Source organism: Carassius auratus, unplaced genomic scaffold, assembly GCF_003368295.1.
Source record: "Carassius auratus strain Wakin unplaced genomic scaffold, ASM336829v1 scaf_tig00214400, whole genome shotgun sequence".
Lineage (NCBI taxonomy): Eukaryota > Metazoa > Chordata > Actinopteri > Cypriniformes > Cyprinidae > Carassius > Carassius auratus.
In genome coordinates this window covers 840,621-858,595 of record NW_020527643.1, presented here as the reverse complement: position 1 = coordinate 858,595, position 17,975 = coordinate 840,621, and the positions used below count along the sequence as shown (strand labels likewise).

The 17,975-nt window shown below is 36.6% G+C and overlaps 1 protein-coding gene across 7 annotated transcripts in view; it reads right to left on the bottom strand.

Moving 5' to 3' along the window:
- Positions 1 to 17,253, bottom strand: part of agpat5 (1-acylglycerol-3-phosphate O-acyltransferase 5 (lysophosphatidic acid acyltransferase, epsilon)) — a 43,340-nt gene extending 26,087 nt beyond the window's left edge. For 5 of the 7 annotated variants that reach the window (XR_003287480.1, XR_003287481.1, XR_003287482.1 and 2 more), the window contains exons 1-4: positions 16,510 to 17,253; positions 1,637 to 1,706; positions 1,335 to 1,450; positions 810 to 899 (exon numbers count right to left, since the gene is read on the bottom strand). Coding sequence is in view for 4 of the 7 variants with exons in the window: in XM_026257636.1 (XP_026113421.1) it covers positions 810 to 899; positions 1,335 to 1,450; positions 1,637 to 1,706; positions 16,510 to 16,728 (495 nt within the window). In the remaining 3 variants the exon portion in view is untranslated. The remainder of the gene's footprint in view (positions 1 to 809; positions 900 to 1,334; positions 1,451 to 1,636; positions 1,707 to 16,509) is intronic. The other 2 variants (XM_026257637.1, XM_026257635.1) reach the window with 1 other exon arrangement.
- Positions 17,254 to 17,975: the final 722 nt, after the last annotated feature.

Below are 17,975 nucleotides of genomic sequence, written 5' to 3'. Positions count from 1 at the left end.
GTGCTTACGATTAGAAATTTCAACCACAAAAAAATAAATAAAATAAAAAATAAAATAAAAAGCATACTTGTGTTGGTTGGTTCAATCGATTCGTGCAATAGATTTTCAAACATAAAGTGACAGTCGACACCGTCAAGGTTTTAGACTAGACGGGAGAAGGGATGGCAAAAGATCTGGGCACAGTTTTTCCAGAACATCTCCTAGACGGCCACCGGGGACAAGACTATAGGAAACGGTTGACTCTCCTGCACAATATGACTTTGCTGCAGCCTGGAATTGAACTGCTATTTTCATCTGGTCAGCATGAACTGGCCCCCTAACTGAGCCTTGTTTCTCCCAAGGTTTCTCCATTTTGTCACTGATGGAGTCTGGTTCATGTTATAATGTTTTCTTTAGTTTGACAACAGGTTTAGAAATTTAAAACCTAAAAATTAAATCTCACTTCATTAAAAATCTAGAAGAGTCACCTGAAAAGTGAAGAGCCCTAGAGGAGTTCAAGACATCATAGTCCATAAAAATATGCTTCAGAGATGATATATTCTGGATCTTTACCAACAGAAGCCATTATAGAAAACATTTAATTTACTGGATACAGACATATGACGGCACATCACATTAATTCTACATGTGTCAAGCAGTGACAGAGTAACCAGTGCAAACTCTGCTCTGTATTATGCCTAATAACATCCCTTTATAACATCTTAAATGGTTCCTAATCTTAATTTATTTGGAACATCTGCTTTTTCATTAGTCCAGCAAAACACAGGTTCTGGATTTTCCTTCAGTGAGTGTTATGGATATATACTCACAGGTGTACCCAGTTTTGTCTGAGAAGATAATTTCTTTTTCATGGCTTTCTCATCAAAGTTGGCACTTCTCTTCACATACACACCTCCATGCTGTGAATGACCACAATCATAGTCATGAACCACAAACATATAATTAGTCATATTCATTAGGGGTGCTCCAATCACGATTGGCCGATCGTTAATGTGCATCTAGTCAGTAAAGCCGGTTCTCTTATCAGCGGTAAATTCCATCAGGTGTGTGATTTCACATAGAGCAGCTGTTACTACACAGAGCCGTTGTTAAGTAAGATGATGGGCAAATAAACACTGAAAATGAAAGTGGATTTGCACAGCTTCTCAGTTAACAATGGCTCTGTGTACTAACAGCTGCTCTATGTGAAATCATAACGATTATCCGATCGTGATCGGAGCACCCCTAATATTCATGGAACACAAGCAGAATAAACTTGTGTAAATTGTATAAAAAACCATTCAAAAACCAGGAACATAAAAGATCTAAAGTTTTGAATTAGATGAATATACCACCTGTGAGAAATACCATCCATACAAAGGAAGCCACTTCAGACCATCTTTCAGGACATATCTAACGTGTCCAAGTGCATTTTGTCGAATCGCTAACATGTCGGCAATGATCCAATCAGCTACAATAGAGAACACAACCCTTACAAATGGTACAGTGATGGTGTCAGATACCATGATACTGAAATATACTGTGTGGTACCATATTATTTATTAAAACATAAAAATACAAATTAAAAAAAAAAAGTTTTCCAATAGAATGCATAAACTATTTTCTAACATTTATATATAAGAGCATTGAGACTTACCTGTGGATTGATGGTTTGACAGGTAAACCACATTCTCCTTCTTCTCTGGTATGTCCCCATAAATGACAGTCTGGAAAGATTTTTTTTTTTAATGAACACACTATGCAAAACACATCTTACACACACAAATTCAAAAAACGTTCTGAAACTTATCTACCTACCTAAAAATTATTTTATTATTGTTTAATATTTTTTTGTATTTATTTGTGATTGTAGTGAGATTTTTTGTTCTTATTTTTATTTGAGTGTATAGTTTTTTTTTTTCCCCTAAATATATCACATACTGAACCGTACCAAAAACCATGACTGAAACTGTGACACAAACCAAACCATGAGTAAGCTGAACTGTTACACCCTTAATAGGTAAGCATTATGAGTGATGGCTGCATCAGCACTATTGATAAAATAAGACTGTTACAAACATGCCTGCTTTGATATACTGATGGTCATGATGCTAGTGAGGGGCTAGCAGGTGCTCCAGCACCTCCAAGAAAGACCAAAGCACCCCATAGATAAAAACTAGGCCTGCCCCTGACTAAGGGGGCAACAACGAAGTAATACAGTATAAACCTGCTGTCAATTCTCCTCAGCTTTTGGGTAAATGAGTGTGTATGGGCCATCTTTGTTTATAACTCAGGCAAAACAGTCTTCTGTTGTATGGATTCTTCTGATCACCCGCCTCAGCTTAGGATGGCTTTGATCATCACCAGATTGGTAGTAAATGAGACATTATTATTTTATTTTTTTTCACTTGTCACATTAATTTTCTCTTTCTGATAGAAACTTGGCTCCCTAATGGGGATTTCAGCTCCTTTTCTGAACTGTTTCTGTCAAACTTTTTTGTTTAACTCTCCACGTACAATAGGATAAGGTGGAGGTTAGTCTTCCAAATATAAATACATGTTTTTCTGTCATCCTGTAGCTTCAAATTAATATAATAGTTTTGAACTGCAGTTGTTTGCCCTGGAACTTGTACAAGCCTCTTTTGGTTGCAATGATTTATTGACCCCCAAAACACTAAAGACTTTTTAATGGACTTTGCAGACTTTTTTAAAATGTTCATGTTTGTTGTGCAGCTTATGTTTTTAAGCGAAGGAATTTATCATCCTTTTTAATTCTTTTGATTTAACTCTTCAGTCAAGTCACCTTTATTTATATAGCGCTTTAAACAAAATACATTGCATCAAAGCAACTGACCAACTTTCCATGCAAGTTGCCCCAGTGACTTTAGATGACTATCCGTGACATTATCCCTTGAGGCAAAATGCCTAGGCTACATACTTAAAACTTACTTGTTAGGGCCTAGGCCCAGGGTAGAGCTCAGGGCTTGGAATCAAGAAAGATTACTTTAAAGGGATAATACCCTAGCATTTATACTAAGTCTTGCCTGTCACACGGGCTACAGCTTGCTCTTGCACAAGTTTGCTGAAGGAACAGTCTCAACAGATCCCTAGTAGCAACACACTGTTTAAATAGGTATCCTGAAAAAACATAAGTGGAGTGGTGCCCAAGATGAACGGGGCTTTTACCAGCTTAAGAAAGGGCATGAAGCAATCGCGTGAAGCCCTCACCACATAGGATTTTAGAAAGAATTCAGAGAACTAGTGTGCAAACTTACCACAGTGTGAATTCTAGAAAGTGCACAAAGACTTCATGTGCACACCTACCATAAAATGGTTTACTGTTTTAAGGGGCTCTTGTGGCACTCTGAAAGAGCAGCTCATAGATGGAATGTTGCATCCCAAAACAAACAAAAGCTTGATGTAAATAATATAAATGTAACTGTAACAAATGTAACAATGCTATTCTTTCTATTTATCCCCCTAAAAACCTGAAAAAAATATTCTCAGTTTTTTTCAACATTAATAACAACAATAAATGTTTGTTTTGTAGAAAAAAAGATAAAAGGATTTCTGAAGGATTGTGTGAGTGGAGTAATGATGTAAAAAAATCAGTTTCAAATTCTTCAAATTACTTTTTCCAACAAAAAGTGCCTTAGAAAATTTAAATCAATATATTGTTTTCTGTAAGTGAGTAAACAAGATGATTTTCACATCATTTAGAAAGAAAAATTCTAGGCTACAAGCTCCAGTTCTCAAAAGTCCCGGGAACCATTGTTCTGTATGTGTTTTATTGCCTTATTCAAGTGATTTAACATTTTTAGTTTTTCACTAACAACGCATAACTTTTTTTTTCTCAAAAACACAATCATCTGCATACATTCTGCTCACATATTATTATAGCCCAGTTTGTTCTGATTACAGTGAGACTAGACTTCAGCCATTTTAGAAGTGCATAAGAAACTGAAAAAAAGCACAAATGTCAGGGCATGACAAAACTTCTCCAGGCCCCAAAAATACCCTTAGTCTCACAATAGTCCTTCCTGTTGAGTAGGGCTGAAACGATTAGTCAACATTGACAATGTCGACAACAAAAAATTGTCTACAAATATTTTTTTTCTCAAATTTTTTTTGGCACGATGTGTCGTTTAAGCATAATTATCGTGATGTACGAATCCACGATAGTCACATTGCCGGATGTCCGATGTAGGCTGTCGTCGTTGATCCGTTATTCATTAACCGTACGGGCCAGCTGCTCCCTGGCCCTTGACAAATGTGAGTAGTGGATTAATTGCACAGCTTAACCATTATAGAGTAAAAGTTTATCACTTGCATGTGTTTTTAGTCCTGTGAGTTTAACAGGGCGCATATATGAATGAGCAGAGAGAGAGAAAAGATTAATAAATATAGTAACAAAAGTATTGCTCATGGTAGGTTCATGTTAGTTAATATGTTGTATGTCTAATATGTCTAATTTAAATACTCTGATGTTTAAATCATTTAAAATGAGAATTTAAGTGTGCTCACCCCATTTGTGTTTGTAAGAAAAAAATTGATAAGATTTCATATCGCAATATACATCGCAGAAAATAAAATAAAATATTTTTTTTCCCAATATTGTGCAGCGGTATTGTAGAGTAGTAGTTTGATTTAATTTGACCTAATTTAGAGCCTGCAATAATGTGGTTTGATCAGTGTGGTTATGTAGCGCAAGACTGTAATTCAGCCATCCTCGATGCAATTCAAGAAAAGAGATACAGTGTTTCAGTGCTGCTTCAGAGACCGAATGGCATTTGGATATGAAAATATGACTCATACTTTCCTCTCAATAACAAAATTAACAACAAATCAAAACAGTGTGAAAGCAGCAGTTAAAAATGCATCTTATTACAGCGATGTGGGTGATTGCACGAGCTTAGTAAAGCATTCACGTCACATCTAAAGTATTTTATATCCTATACTATATTAAATCAACCAGCTTTACGGTATTAAACAATTATAAAATATTTGATTAAAGTGATAGTTTGGTTTGCAGAGATCAAAGCTTAATCTAGCTCAGGACTGTTTTGATTATCTTAACCCAGTAAGGTATTTTAAGAAAGATTACCAGTCAAAAGTCTCTTCTGCTCACCAAGCCTGCATTTATTTGATCCAAAATACAGCAAAAGCAGTAATTTTGTGAAATATTTTTACTATTTATAATAACTGCTTTCTATTTGAATATATTTTAAAATGTAATTTATTCTTGAGATCAAAGCTAAATTTTCTCCAGTCTTCAGTGTCACATGATCCTTCAGAAATCATTCGAATATGCTGATTTGCTGCTCAAGAAACATGTATTATTATTATTATTATCATCAATATTTAAAACAGTTTAGTACATTTGTTCCAGGATTCTTTGAATATAAAGATCCAGAGATCAGAATTTATCTGAAATAAAAAGCTTTTGTAACATTTATGTGCAATACCATTCAAAAGCTTGGAGTCAATTTGTTATTTTTAAATTGTAATTACATAATATTATTTCCCAAAGCTGAAGTGATTAGACTCTTATTTATTTGTTATGTATAACAGTATTTGAAGTAGTGGTGGGGCGTTATCGGCGTTAACGTGCTGCCTTAACACGAGACTCTTATCAGGCGATTAAAAAAATATCGCCGTTAATCTATTCTGAAAGTTGGGTTGGGAGCTGGGTCTATAAGCAAGCTATGATGACTTTCACCTTGATATTTTATTTAACCGACTGGCTAAGGCCAGCCTAAAAAGATGCTCAGGACAGTTGACGGGCCACTGCTGTGCATCGTCACGAAAGCTTATCTTTTTCACGTGTTTTTAAACATTAAAGCATCCAAAAACAAGACGCGGAAAAGTTGAACAGAGTAGCTGGTTACACGCACTTTGTTCGGTGCGCACGAGAGAGAGAGAGAGAGAGAGAGAGAGAGAGAGAGAGAGAGAGAGAGCGCCACGTATCACGGACAGCAACACTGAACCGAGCTCTCTTCTGCAAAGTTCTCCTCCTGAACGAACATATACAAATCGCAGTGTGAACAAAAAGATGTGAAAGAGCCCAATTCAGTACTTTTAACAGTCAAACCACAAATTATTCAGACCCCAGATATAATTTTTGATATATATAGCAAAACTGTAATAATGTGATAAATGTTGAAGGTGTCTGAATAAATGTGGTTTCATTGTATATTTCATTTTTACACTGAAGACTATCCAGTGCTATTTTACATTTAATTATTTGGTTTCTGTACCTTGACACCTACAAACTTGAAAAAAACATTGGTGGGAAATAGGCTTAATTCCTTGTGCAATGTGGAATTAGTTTACAGCTTTTTCAAGCAGTTTGTGATGCATTTTGGAAACAGGAGATGAGCCCCTTTTCTAATGCACCACCTAGGTTGATAAATCCCTTCTTAGAGACTTACTGTTTGTCAATTTTATTTGGGTAACACACATTTCTGAACGCCTTCGGCAGAATTCGAATGAGCCATTTTAATCTAGATTAATTTCAAGATAACAGTGAGATTAATCTAGAATAAAAAAATTAATCTATGCCCACCTCTAATTTTAACTAATTGCAAGAGCTGAATAATCAAATTCTATTGATTAATCAGTGAAATAAATCGACAATTAGTCGATTAATCATTTTAATAATATTACGATTAATTGATTCTCAAAATAATAGTTGGTTGCAGCTCTACTGTTGAGAGAAGCAATGCTTGAAGCGTATTAATAAAGACACTGGTTGAGTGGAGCCCAAGGAACCAAGGTCTAACAAACTCAAAGAAAGGGAACAAAGCTGAGCGCATAACCTTTACCATACAGGATTTAAGAAAGTGTGCAAAGTGTTCAACGTGCAAACTTTACCACCATATGGATTTCAGAAAGTACACAAAGCTTAACGTGTGTACTTAGAGCTTCTTAAACTTAATAAATTTTTTCTTAAAGAAGCCTAATGATTTTTCCCTTCAAAAAAATCTGTGTATTTACATTGTTATTGTTATCAAATCAAGGCATGAAATTTAAGAAAATTAAGGAAACTTTTTTTTGTAGGGCTGGGACAATGCGTCGAGGTCATCGATGACGTCGACGCAAAAAATACGTTGACGCAAAACATGCGCATCGATTCGTCACCCTGTTTTCATTTATCTAAAAAACGTTCGCAAACGTTTACCTTATGTGCGCTTAATATACGCGATGGCCGGATCAACATTCTGTCCAACATTATATAACCAATCCAGGGGTTTTTCTGCATTGATCTTTTTTTTGGCGGCTGTCAAAGCCTCATTTGATCGGTGAGAGTTATGTAGAATAGAATGACTGCTGCGCCTGATAGAGCGCGTACGAGAAGGAGAGCCGGCAACGCGCGCGCAATCACAGTCTTCAAACACCACGAGCGCTTCTTGCTCTCTCTCTGTCCCTTGTGCATATTAATCAAAATCATTAAACACGATAGAAAAAGGGCGAAACACCAAAGTTTCACGCGCGCTCGCGCACTCACAGTCTTCAAACTACACGAGCGCTGTCTTGCTCTCTACCTCTCTCTCGCTCTCTCTCCTTCGTGCATATTAACCAAAATCATTAGTGATGATAGAAAAAGGGCGGAACGCCAAAGTTTCACGTGGAGCATTCAGAGATTTTTTTTCTTCTCCATGACAGGCTGCTGGCTCCCACTGTTAATTTTTATATTTATTTATTTTTTGGAAAAGCACTCTCTGTATTAGCTTAAAGCCCTCAAGTTTTCAATGGTTATTCTTTCAATTGCTCTAAACAAGTATTTTGGGTGACCTTTTTTATTGAATACTAGACATCAAGTTGTTGTTATTTTCATCTGAAAGAAGAACTTTTTTTCAGTAAGCTAGGCCCTATTTGTTCAGTAAGCTATGTGTTGTCAAGGCTTCAAGATTTTATTGAATGCTATCTCTATACAAGTGCAAAGTAATGCATTCTTAGTCTTTTATTTTGTAATTTATAGAGCAATAAACATATATTGCAATGTTAAGGAATTCATGTTTTTTTTCTCATTCAGATATGTACATCAACATGTATAAGTTGTTAGTAGTCAATTAATGGGGAGATAATCGAAATCGAATCTGTCTGGTAAAATTAATCGTTAGATTAATCGATGCATCGGAAAAATAAATCGCTAGAATAATCGTTTAAAAAATAATCGTTTATCCCAGCCCTATTTTTTGGGGAAACAAAGGGGATTAAAAATTAAAATTAAACATGGAAATGTTTTGTGATTATTCCTGTGTACATCCTACTGAACAATATACTTCAAAACCGGACTTTTATTTTGACAGGTTGCAAAATAAACAAATACCTTTACAATTCTGTGAATTTGATATGATACTTTTGCTCAAATTAAACGGTCAGATGCTAATGAAGTGAGTTCTGGAGATGTTCATGTGTTTTCGTCCTCATTTAGTGAGACGGCAGACGCTGAAATCACTGCAAGCATCACGCGTGCTAAACTGTGAATTCCGTTTTTATGAATGGATTCAGTCCACGTTTTCCGCATCACGGAAATCATAGAGCCCTACAATTATCACAGTATGATGTAAACTCTCATACTTGAACTGCTGTTACTGAAGATTCAAGTGATTATCCAATCAGAATAAAAGACCGGCGCTGAATCTAGGAGAATTCACGCTGTGAACACACCATAACTAGGCCGGCTCTCTAACCATTAGGCCACAACAAAGCTGTGGCCTAATGGTTAGAGAGCCGGCCTAGTTATGGTGTGTTCACAGCGTGAATTCTCCTAGATTCAGCGCCGGTTTAGTGATTCAGGACCGGCTAAAAACACGGTTTGGAAAATGGATTCATGGTGTACTCGCTTATTATATAAATTTTTCTACATTTTGAACACAAACAAAGTTAGGGTCCGCAGCTCTGATTGGTTGGGGATTTTCTGCAAATGGCAATAGGAACACAGATTATCTGTCTCATATTCTACTGTCAGGACATAATGACAGGTTTAACAAATATGTAAAAAATATATTTTTACAAAAGTTACCTACTGCAGTTTTAAGGCTGGAATTGCCCAATAATGAAACAACAGATTATTAGGCCTACATGATGTAGGGATGTCCCGATACCACTTTTTCACTTCTGATACCGATGCCGCAGCTTTGGCAATTTGCCGATTCCAATATGAATCCAATATTTTTTATTTTATTCATGAACTAATACTAATAATAAAATAAAAATGGAAGCACTTTGCTCAATTAGCCACCTAAAAACATCACTCAAACAGAGAACAAATACTTCTCCAGTATATAGTCCACAACAACAACAGTTGATTAACCCTTGTGGATTGTTCAAATTCACTACCCTTTCGAGTTGTTCGGGATGAAAACATCCACTCAATTAAACTGTTGTAAAAATATATCGGAGTAAACAAAAGTGTATTTATGCACCTGCTGCCTTTTAATGGTGGTGAAAGTATTCAATTATTAAGTGATGACGTAAGAAGCGCTGTTTCTGGGTCCAGGCCTCAACTCGCTTCACTTGAGAATATGACCTCAGCAGCCGTTTATGAGCACTGTTTATTCATATTGATAATTTAAGTTAAACGCTTTCAAACTTACGATATACACTACAGTCTCCATGCTCAAAGCATCCCAAACACAACTAATTTGTATATATATTTTTTTTATATTAATATTTTCATTGTCTGGCTATTATCTGGTACTTTGGTATGGAGTTAAAGGTTAATATTAAAACTTTTTCCCTAATATTCTATAACATTGTGAGTTTATATTAGCATCTTTTGTTGTTTTCTCGTGGTAACTGATAGAGCGTTTGGACACGGAAGCGCTGCTACGTGACGTCAGACTTAACAAGCGAATAGACTAAACAAAAGCAAAGTACGTGGATTTAAACACTTGCATGCCATCGTGCTGGATATTTAATGGTGAGAAGAGCAGCAAGCAACACGAGAAAGGGCTTGACTTGTACCAAAGTTTTAGAAATGATTATGTAGCCTGACCCCTCCAGCAAGCTGCAGCTTATTTGAAGTTGGTATTGCATTTTGGTTCATAATACATTGTTCATAAATTTGACACTAATTTTTTTTTTTACAGGATTTTTGGTTTTAAACTGGATTTACCATCAAGAAAAGAGGAGCATTTCACATATAGGCCATCTGCACTTTTCACCATCAAAAGGCAGCAGGTGCATAAACACACTTTTTTTTATTGTTTACTCCATGTAGTTCTGAGAGCATGAGGTGCATATTTTTATTTTTTCAGATACTGTACATCAAAGTAAGTGCACAAAGGTCTCTCTCACACCCTCTCTCTCTCTCTCTCTCTCTCTCTATCACACACACAAACACACACAATAATTTGCTATTATACTCCATATAACTCCATACAAGCCAGAAACTAAGCCTTTTTTTTGCACAGGCCTATCTAAAGGTTTAATGGTCCCACCTAGTGATCAACTGTAAAAATATTTTTTTTTACCTCTTCCCAAAAGGGAAAACCACAAACAATCAAGAAGGCATGATTATATGGTGTCATGGCTTTGCAAATCAAAAAATGTCGTTATAATGGAAGTCAATGGGGCAAAAACAGCCACCAACAACAAATTAGGGAGAAAAAAAAATTCAAATCTAATGCTGCACAAAAACTAACAATGCATCAAAGCCAATCTTGTAACTAATCTTTGACATGCCCAAGACTGTGATAAAAGGTAAAAAAATATCCAGTCCACAATCACTTTTTATATTGAAAATGTAATTGTGTGTGTTTTTTTCCCCAGATCAAGTTAAAATCTTTGAATTTTTTTTAAACAATTTGGTAGTTTTGATCAGGACTGAGGTTGATTAATAGATTTATGATTTAAAAAGGATTTTTTTTTAATCTTATACATTTTTACAGCAGTTTAATTTAGTGGATGTTTTCATCCACGAACATGCCGAAAGGGTAGTGAATTTGCCCACAGTGTACCGTTGAGTTTTTGAAAAATTTGCATTTTCACAAAATATGGTTCAAAATAAGATTTGTCACCAAAAATCATTCCATTAGCTCAAACACAGAGAAAGTCGCTGCCAAAATAATACTCAACTTTACCCCCTAGTTGACGAAAAAGTCCCCAACAACGCACAAGGGTTAAGAAAGACTACCATCCTTTATTCAAACACTACAAAAATAAATAAATAAAAATACAGGTACTTCAGTACTTAAAGCTACCAACAGGTTTAAAGTTAAAACAATTTAAAGGGGGGGTGAAATGCTATTTCATACATACTGAGTTTTTTTACACTGTTAAAGAGTTGGATTCCCATGCTAAACATGGACCAAGTTTCAAAAATTAAGTTGTACATTTGAAGTAGTATTTCTGTTCCAAAAATACTCCTTCCGGTTTGTCACAAGTTTCGGAAAGTTTTTTTCGAGTATGGCTCTGTGTGATGTTAGATGGAGCGGAATTTCCTTATATGGGTCCTAAGGGCACGTCTGCCGGAAGAGCGCGCACTCCCGTATAGCAGAGCACTGAGAGGCTGAGCACAGAGATTCACTGACCAGAGCGAGAGCGTCGCGAAATGTCACAAAAGGAGTGTGTTTTTGGTTGCCAGGGGAAGACAACCCTGCACAGATTACCAAAGAAAAAACAGCATTAAGGGACCAGTGGATGGGAGTTTATTTTTACAGAGCATCAACGGAGTTGTGCAAGTGTTTGTGTTTGTTCCCTGCATTTCGAAGATGCTTGTTTTACAAACAAGGCCCAGTTTGATGACGGATTTGCGTATAGTTTATTTCTTAAGGATGATGCAATCCCAACGAAAAAGGGTCACGATCGTGTGTTGGAACCGCAGGATGGATGGATGGATTTATTTTATAGGTTGGAACAAACATGGAATTCCTGAACTGAACAGAGTCCACAAAACCCCATCCAATTGTCGTGCCGATTTAAAAATGCCAGCAGATCTCTCAGGCATTGATCATAATCAATGGACATGGAAGGATATTCTGAACAATTTTCAAAAGGAATTGCAAATTGTATATTTAATTGCATTTTTACACATGTGGGCGCATACTTTGTGACATAGTCCAAACGATGCCTTACACAGAAAGCTGTCAATTTGTGTCAAGGGTGGGACTATACTTTGGGTCGTGTTTGTATTGGGAGATATTTTTTAGTTTTTACCCCAAATCTCTCACTGTTTGCACTCTGATGCACGTCAGCAAAACAACATTGCAGTTCTACTCTGATTTACCTATTTGCATCTTACCCTATATTTTATTAATCAGGTGAAAAGCATTTTGCACAATTGTCTTTGAGTGACGTCACCTCCCAATACAAACACAGTATCATAGTAATGAGACTGCTCTCCTTAGAGTTACAAATGAACTGCTCTTATCATCTGATCATGGTTGTATCTCTCTATTAGTTCTATTGGATCTTAGTGCTGCATTTGACACAATTGACCACAACATTCTTTTGCATAGACAAACACTTTTTTGGCATTAATGGAAGTGCATTAGCATGGTTTAAATCGTACTTATATGACCGCCATCAGTTCGTAGCAGTGAATGAAGATGTATCACATCGATCACAAGTGCAGTATGGAGTACCTCAAGGCTCAGTTCTAGGGCTGCTACTCTTCACGCTTTATATATAGTTACCCTTGGGAGATATCATCAGGAAACATGGTGTTAGCTTTCACTGTTTTGCTGATGATACTCAGCTCTATATTTCTTCGCGGCCCGGTGAAACACAATAATTTGTTTTGATGGCTGCTCTGTAAATTGTTCGTCATCAGTTAGGAACCTAGGTGTGATATTTGATCGCAATCTTTCCTCAGAAAGCCACATTTCTAATATTTGTAAAACTGCATCTCAACAAATTCTAACTGACTGTCTGATGTCACATGGACTACTTTTATGATGTTTTTCTTACCTTTCTGGACATGGACAGTAGAGGTCGACTAATATATCGGGCTGATATTTGTCATTTTTTAATATATCGGCATCGGCCGATATCCGTGTTTAGTAGCACCGATTTAAAGTCAGGCACGTCAGCGGGCAGCCCCGTGTTATTGGTGCGGTGGAAAGTGCTGCTGCTGCATGTGAAGCATCCCAAGCCATAACTTTTGGAAGATTCAACAACAGTCCTGGGAGATAAAGGTCCGAGAATTTCACTCTGTAAATGGGGTGGAGAAGTTGGCAGCTCTCACAAACACTGCAGCGTGATTGAGGGCTCCGTTACTCCGCCTCGCTCACAGACAGCAGCGTGCTCGGAGAGACAGCGGTCCTAGCTGCCCAGAACGGTGAATCACATTTGTTCGGAAGCATGGTTAGATGCAGACAATAACCAGGTTTCCATCCAACTCATTTGTATTTAGGGATGTCAATATTCGTCAATATAACAATCAGTTAATAACCTTAATGCTGCTATTTTCTTTTCATTTATTATGCAATTGTATATGTATGTGTGTGTGTATCTGTAAAGACCTCTAACTAGCTTGCTCTATTCTTTTATTTTTTATTCTATCTGTTTTCTTTTTATTTATTATATTATTTAAAATCCCATGCTAAATTTACTGTGTTAACCTAACTGAGACTTGTTATAGCACTTATATATCATTACTCTTTTTGTTGTTTTTGATTACTTCCACGGTCTTCATCTGTAAGTCGCTTTGGATAAAAGCGTCTGCTAAATGAATAAATGTAAATGCGTCTGCAGCGGTATTATTATTATGTGCAAAAGCCACTTGGAAAAAAAGCTTTCTCATCCGAATAAAAGGGGGTTTAGTCTGAATAAAATGCTAGTAGCAGGACTGTAAAATGAATAGATGTGATTATGATCATTTGATAAAATGAAGAGGGCGCACCATACGTTTGAGACTTTGTTGACTGTTTCCCGTCGAGTAGACCGCTGAATGCACCTCTTTAAATGGTTTTGTGGTGCTCGTTGTTGTATTTTAAAACGCAACTGCAATGTTTTCAAATGACACTATAGTAGTGGTACAACGGATCATCATTGATCCGTGATCCGTTCAGATCAATATCTTCGATTCGCCAAACACGTGACCCACGAAATGGTTTATAAAAAAAATAAAAAAAGTTGCTCATGTTCAGTCCACACTCAGTGGTCATGGCGAGCGGAGGAAGCAAAAAGATTGTGCCAGATCTTTATGAACAGGAGAAGAAAAAAGTTGTGGAAGAACTATCCCGAGCATCCTCTGTTGCGCTCACGACAGACGGGTGGATGTCCTGGGGGACGGAGAGCTATGTGATGAGAACTGCTCACTTCATCACAGCAGACTGGGAGAAGTCTTTTTTTATTATGTTAAAAACAAGATATTATGACATGTGCACTTTAAGTTGATTTCATATATTTAAATAATTTAATGTTAATTAAAAAAAATGTTTGTCTTGGCCTTTTTTGTTTTTTTTTGCTGATCCGAAAAATGATCCGATCCATACGACGAGCGAGCGCGGGTTTGACTAGATATATTTGGAGGTTATTGCTCATGTCTTGTTCTGCACATATCCAAATGTTTCCATATTCGCAATGTATCTGAATGTTAAACTATAATATATATATATTTTTTTATGTAAACTAGGCGGAAAAGACCATCCTCTTCACATGAGCAAAAACGTCCTTGGCATGAAAGCAGAGAGGACTGGTATACTATGGTCTATTTAAAATGACCAGTGTAACCTTTTAAATGTTTGGTTGACTGTACTTTATTTTAATAATGAACAGACTGTGATGTAAGTTTGAAATTAGAAAGCACTTTAGATGTTCGGTGTCATTTATACCAAACACAAATGTTGCTGGTTGCTAGTGTGTTTGCAACACTACTGTTATTTATTTTTTATATTTTTCAGTTTAATTAATTTTTATTTCTAAAATTGTATTTATTTAAAAGTTAACATTTATGTTCCAACAAACTTGATAAATGCTCTAAAACATTTATGTAAATTATTGACACACATTTTTTTTTTTTTACCTGTTTTATATATTTAATAATTGGTCAGTTTATTGATTTGCTTGGTTAACTTTGGATAAATTGTTTATTTTAATACCGTGGCGTGCAGTGCACAAAATTAAGATTTGAGAGATGGTTCAAGTCAGTGCTCAAATTATGATAAGTTTACAAGTGACATTGCAGCATGCAAATGAAGGGGAAAACTTCAAGATATCGGCCTTTAAAATCGGCAGCACATATCGGCCATCGGCTGACCCTGACCTCTAAACAGCAGCATCGGCTAGGGCTGCACGATGTGTCGTTTAAGCATCGTTATCGCGATGTACGAATCCACGATAGTCACATCGCGTCGTAGTTGAGCTGTTATTCATTAACTGTACGGGCCATTTGCTCCCCGGCCCTTGACGAATGTGATTCGCGGATTAATTGCACATCTTAACCATCATAGAGTGAAAGTTTATCATTGACAGGACTGAAAAACACATGCAAGTTTAACAGGGCAGAGAGAGAGAGAGAGTGTGAGAGAGACAGAGAGAGCGCACGAGAGAGACAGACAGAGAGAGAGCGCGTGCGCGAGAGAGAGACATGTTTGAGGTTTAAATCATTTAAAATGAGAATGTGAAAATGTGAAGTGTGCTCACACCATTTTTGTTTGTAAGAAAAAAAAAAAATTTGCAATATATATAGCAATGTAATTTTTTCCCAATATCGTGCAGCCCTAGCATCGGCTATAGAAAAACCCATATCGGTCAATCTCTAATGGACAGTATACCGTACACAGAGTTTCAATGAAGGGACTGAGAGCTCTTGGACTAAATCTAAAGCATCTTAAACTGTGTTCTGAAGATAAACGGAGGTCTCACTGGTTTGGAACGACATGAGGGTTATTAATTACACTATTTTGATTATTGGGTGAACTAACCCTTTAACGCTTCATTTGCATCTGGTGTGAACACACCATTAGTCGGAGTCCACTGCGATTTATCACTTTGAAATGTCTGAAATGAATATTCCTTTCATTCATAACAAAAGACAACAGCAATTCTACAACAAGTTACATTTGAGAGATAACATTAGTTAGAAAATAGAGTAAATTAAGTTAGCCTATAAGGTGATTACTTCGATAAACACACACACACACACTGACATATGAATACTCAAATTGAAGAAACCTGTTGTTTCAGGCTTCTAGACTATAGGTTTATGTTTACCATTGTCATATACATTTTGCATTCTGCTCTTTAACATAATGTGTAATGGTAGTAGCATTTGGACCAATCAGACACACAACTATTTGTTGTTTTCAGACCACCCCCAGACCACCCAATGCAGTAAAACTACACATTTTAGAGTGGCCTTTTATTGTGGCCAGCCTAAGGCACACCTGTGCAATAATCATTTGCAAAAACAAGTGTTGCATTTATAATTTTGTTTATGTTTATACACACACAATGCATAAATATTTCACTTATGTTGTTTTTAGTTGGAAAAAACATTTTGAGTTTACATGTGGTTAATGAAAAACAAAGCAGAAAAAGGTAAATGCACTAAAGACAAAAAAAAGTCATACTAACCTCCACTCCTGTGTAATTCTCGAAGAAGAACAAGACCATACTCTGATACGCTGAATATACACAGTCATCCACAGTGTGATAGAGATTGGACGGTAGTACAGTGGACAGTAGCCGCCAGGCGCTCCAGGACAGCAGATAAGCAGGAGCAGTGCCTATCATCACCGCCGCTGGAAGCCAGTACCGCAACGAGTACGTGTGCACGACCAGAGACAGCAGCATTTTGACTGGAAAACCCAAATGACTCGAGCGAATCTGATCCCTATTCAGCTGCAACTCAAATTAAGTTAGTGTCCTCAGTTACCCTGCCTGAAATGCATCGATCTTTTCGCCCAATCGAGTCGATTTAAATTATAAAATCACACAATAACTGTGTGAATAATTTCGGTCAAGGAGGAAAAAAAAGTTAATGTAAAATTTCACGCTGCTTGTCTTCCGGAAATTTTCTCGAGGTTTAAAGCATGACATCCCTGTTTATGTAGCGCATTTAATTAACTGTAACTCGTCTAATAAGGCAAACTGCACGAAACTTCAAGATAAAACCGACGTAAACTTGCTGCTACACCTTACGCAAACTATACTCTGACTTAAAAAAAAAATGACTAGAAGTAACGTTAGCGGTAATTCACTTACTAAACCCCTTCATAGGACACCCAAGTTGATCTTAGCATGGAAACCAACCGGCCACATTTCTCGCTACTCGATATACAAAGCCTCCATGTTTCAGTATTGTCATCAGTCACATGCTTGTATTGTGCACGCTGATTGGCTGAAGCACGGGTTCCGGTGTTACGAAATTTAAGGCTAAAGGTTTTGCCTACATGCAGAAAAAAAAAAAAAAAAAAGACCTGTAGGCCTGCCTCATAAGAACTCCGGTTATTACTACTTTTATTATTACTGAGGCTTTGATTAATTTTATAATATATATATATATTTGAATCATGTTCTCTGCATTATCAAATATTTATGTTGATTTTTTTCAAGTAAACAATTTTCCTACCCAAATGTGGATTGTGAATAATAAACAACATTTATTTCCCCATCAATCTGCTGAATTTCAATAATGCTTTTCTCACTTGCAGAGTTTTTTCCACTTACTGATCTTTCATACATATGAAAGATTTATATATGAATTTGACTGGTTAACAGGATTCACTTGGTTACTTTATCCAGTCTTTCCAACCGCAAAAATATATGGTCTAGCCCTAGGCCTTTAGTATAATTCAAGCTTTATCCAATTTGTGTGTAAAATGTAAAACTGAAAGAACATGCCTTGACATTAAATGTGCGACAGCTAATAGGGTAATAATAATAAAAAAAATTACAAACCATGAAAAATATCTTAATATAACTAACCTGCTGCCTGGGTCATGGCCACTTCCCAGGTATCAAGACCAGTCTTGGTGGTGAACTTCCAGACATCTTCATCAGCTGCTAGACCATCAAGGGACATTGCTGGGATGCCACAA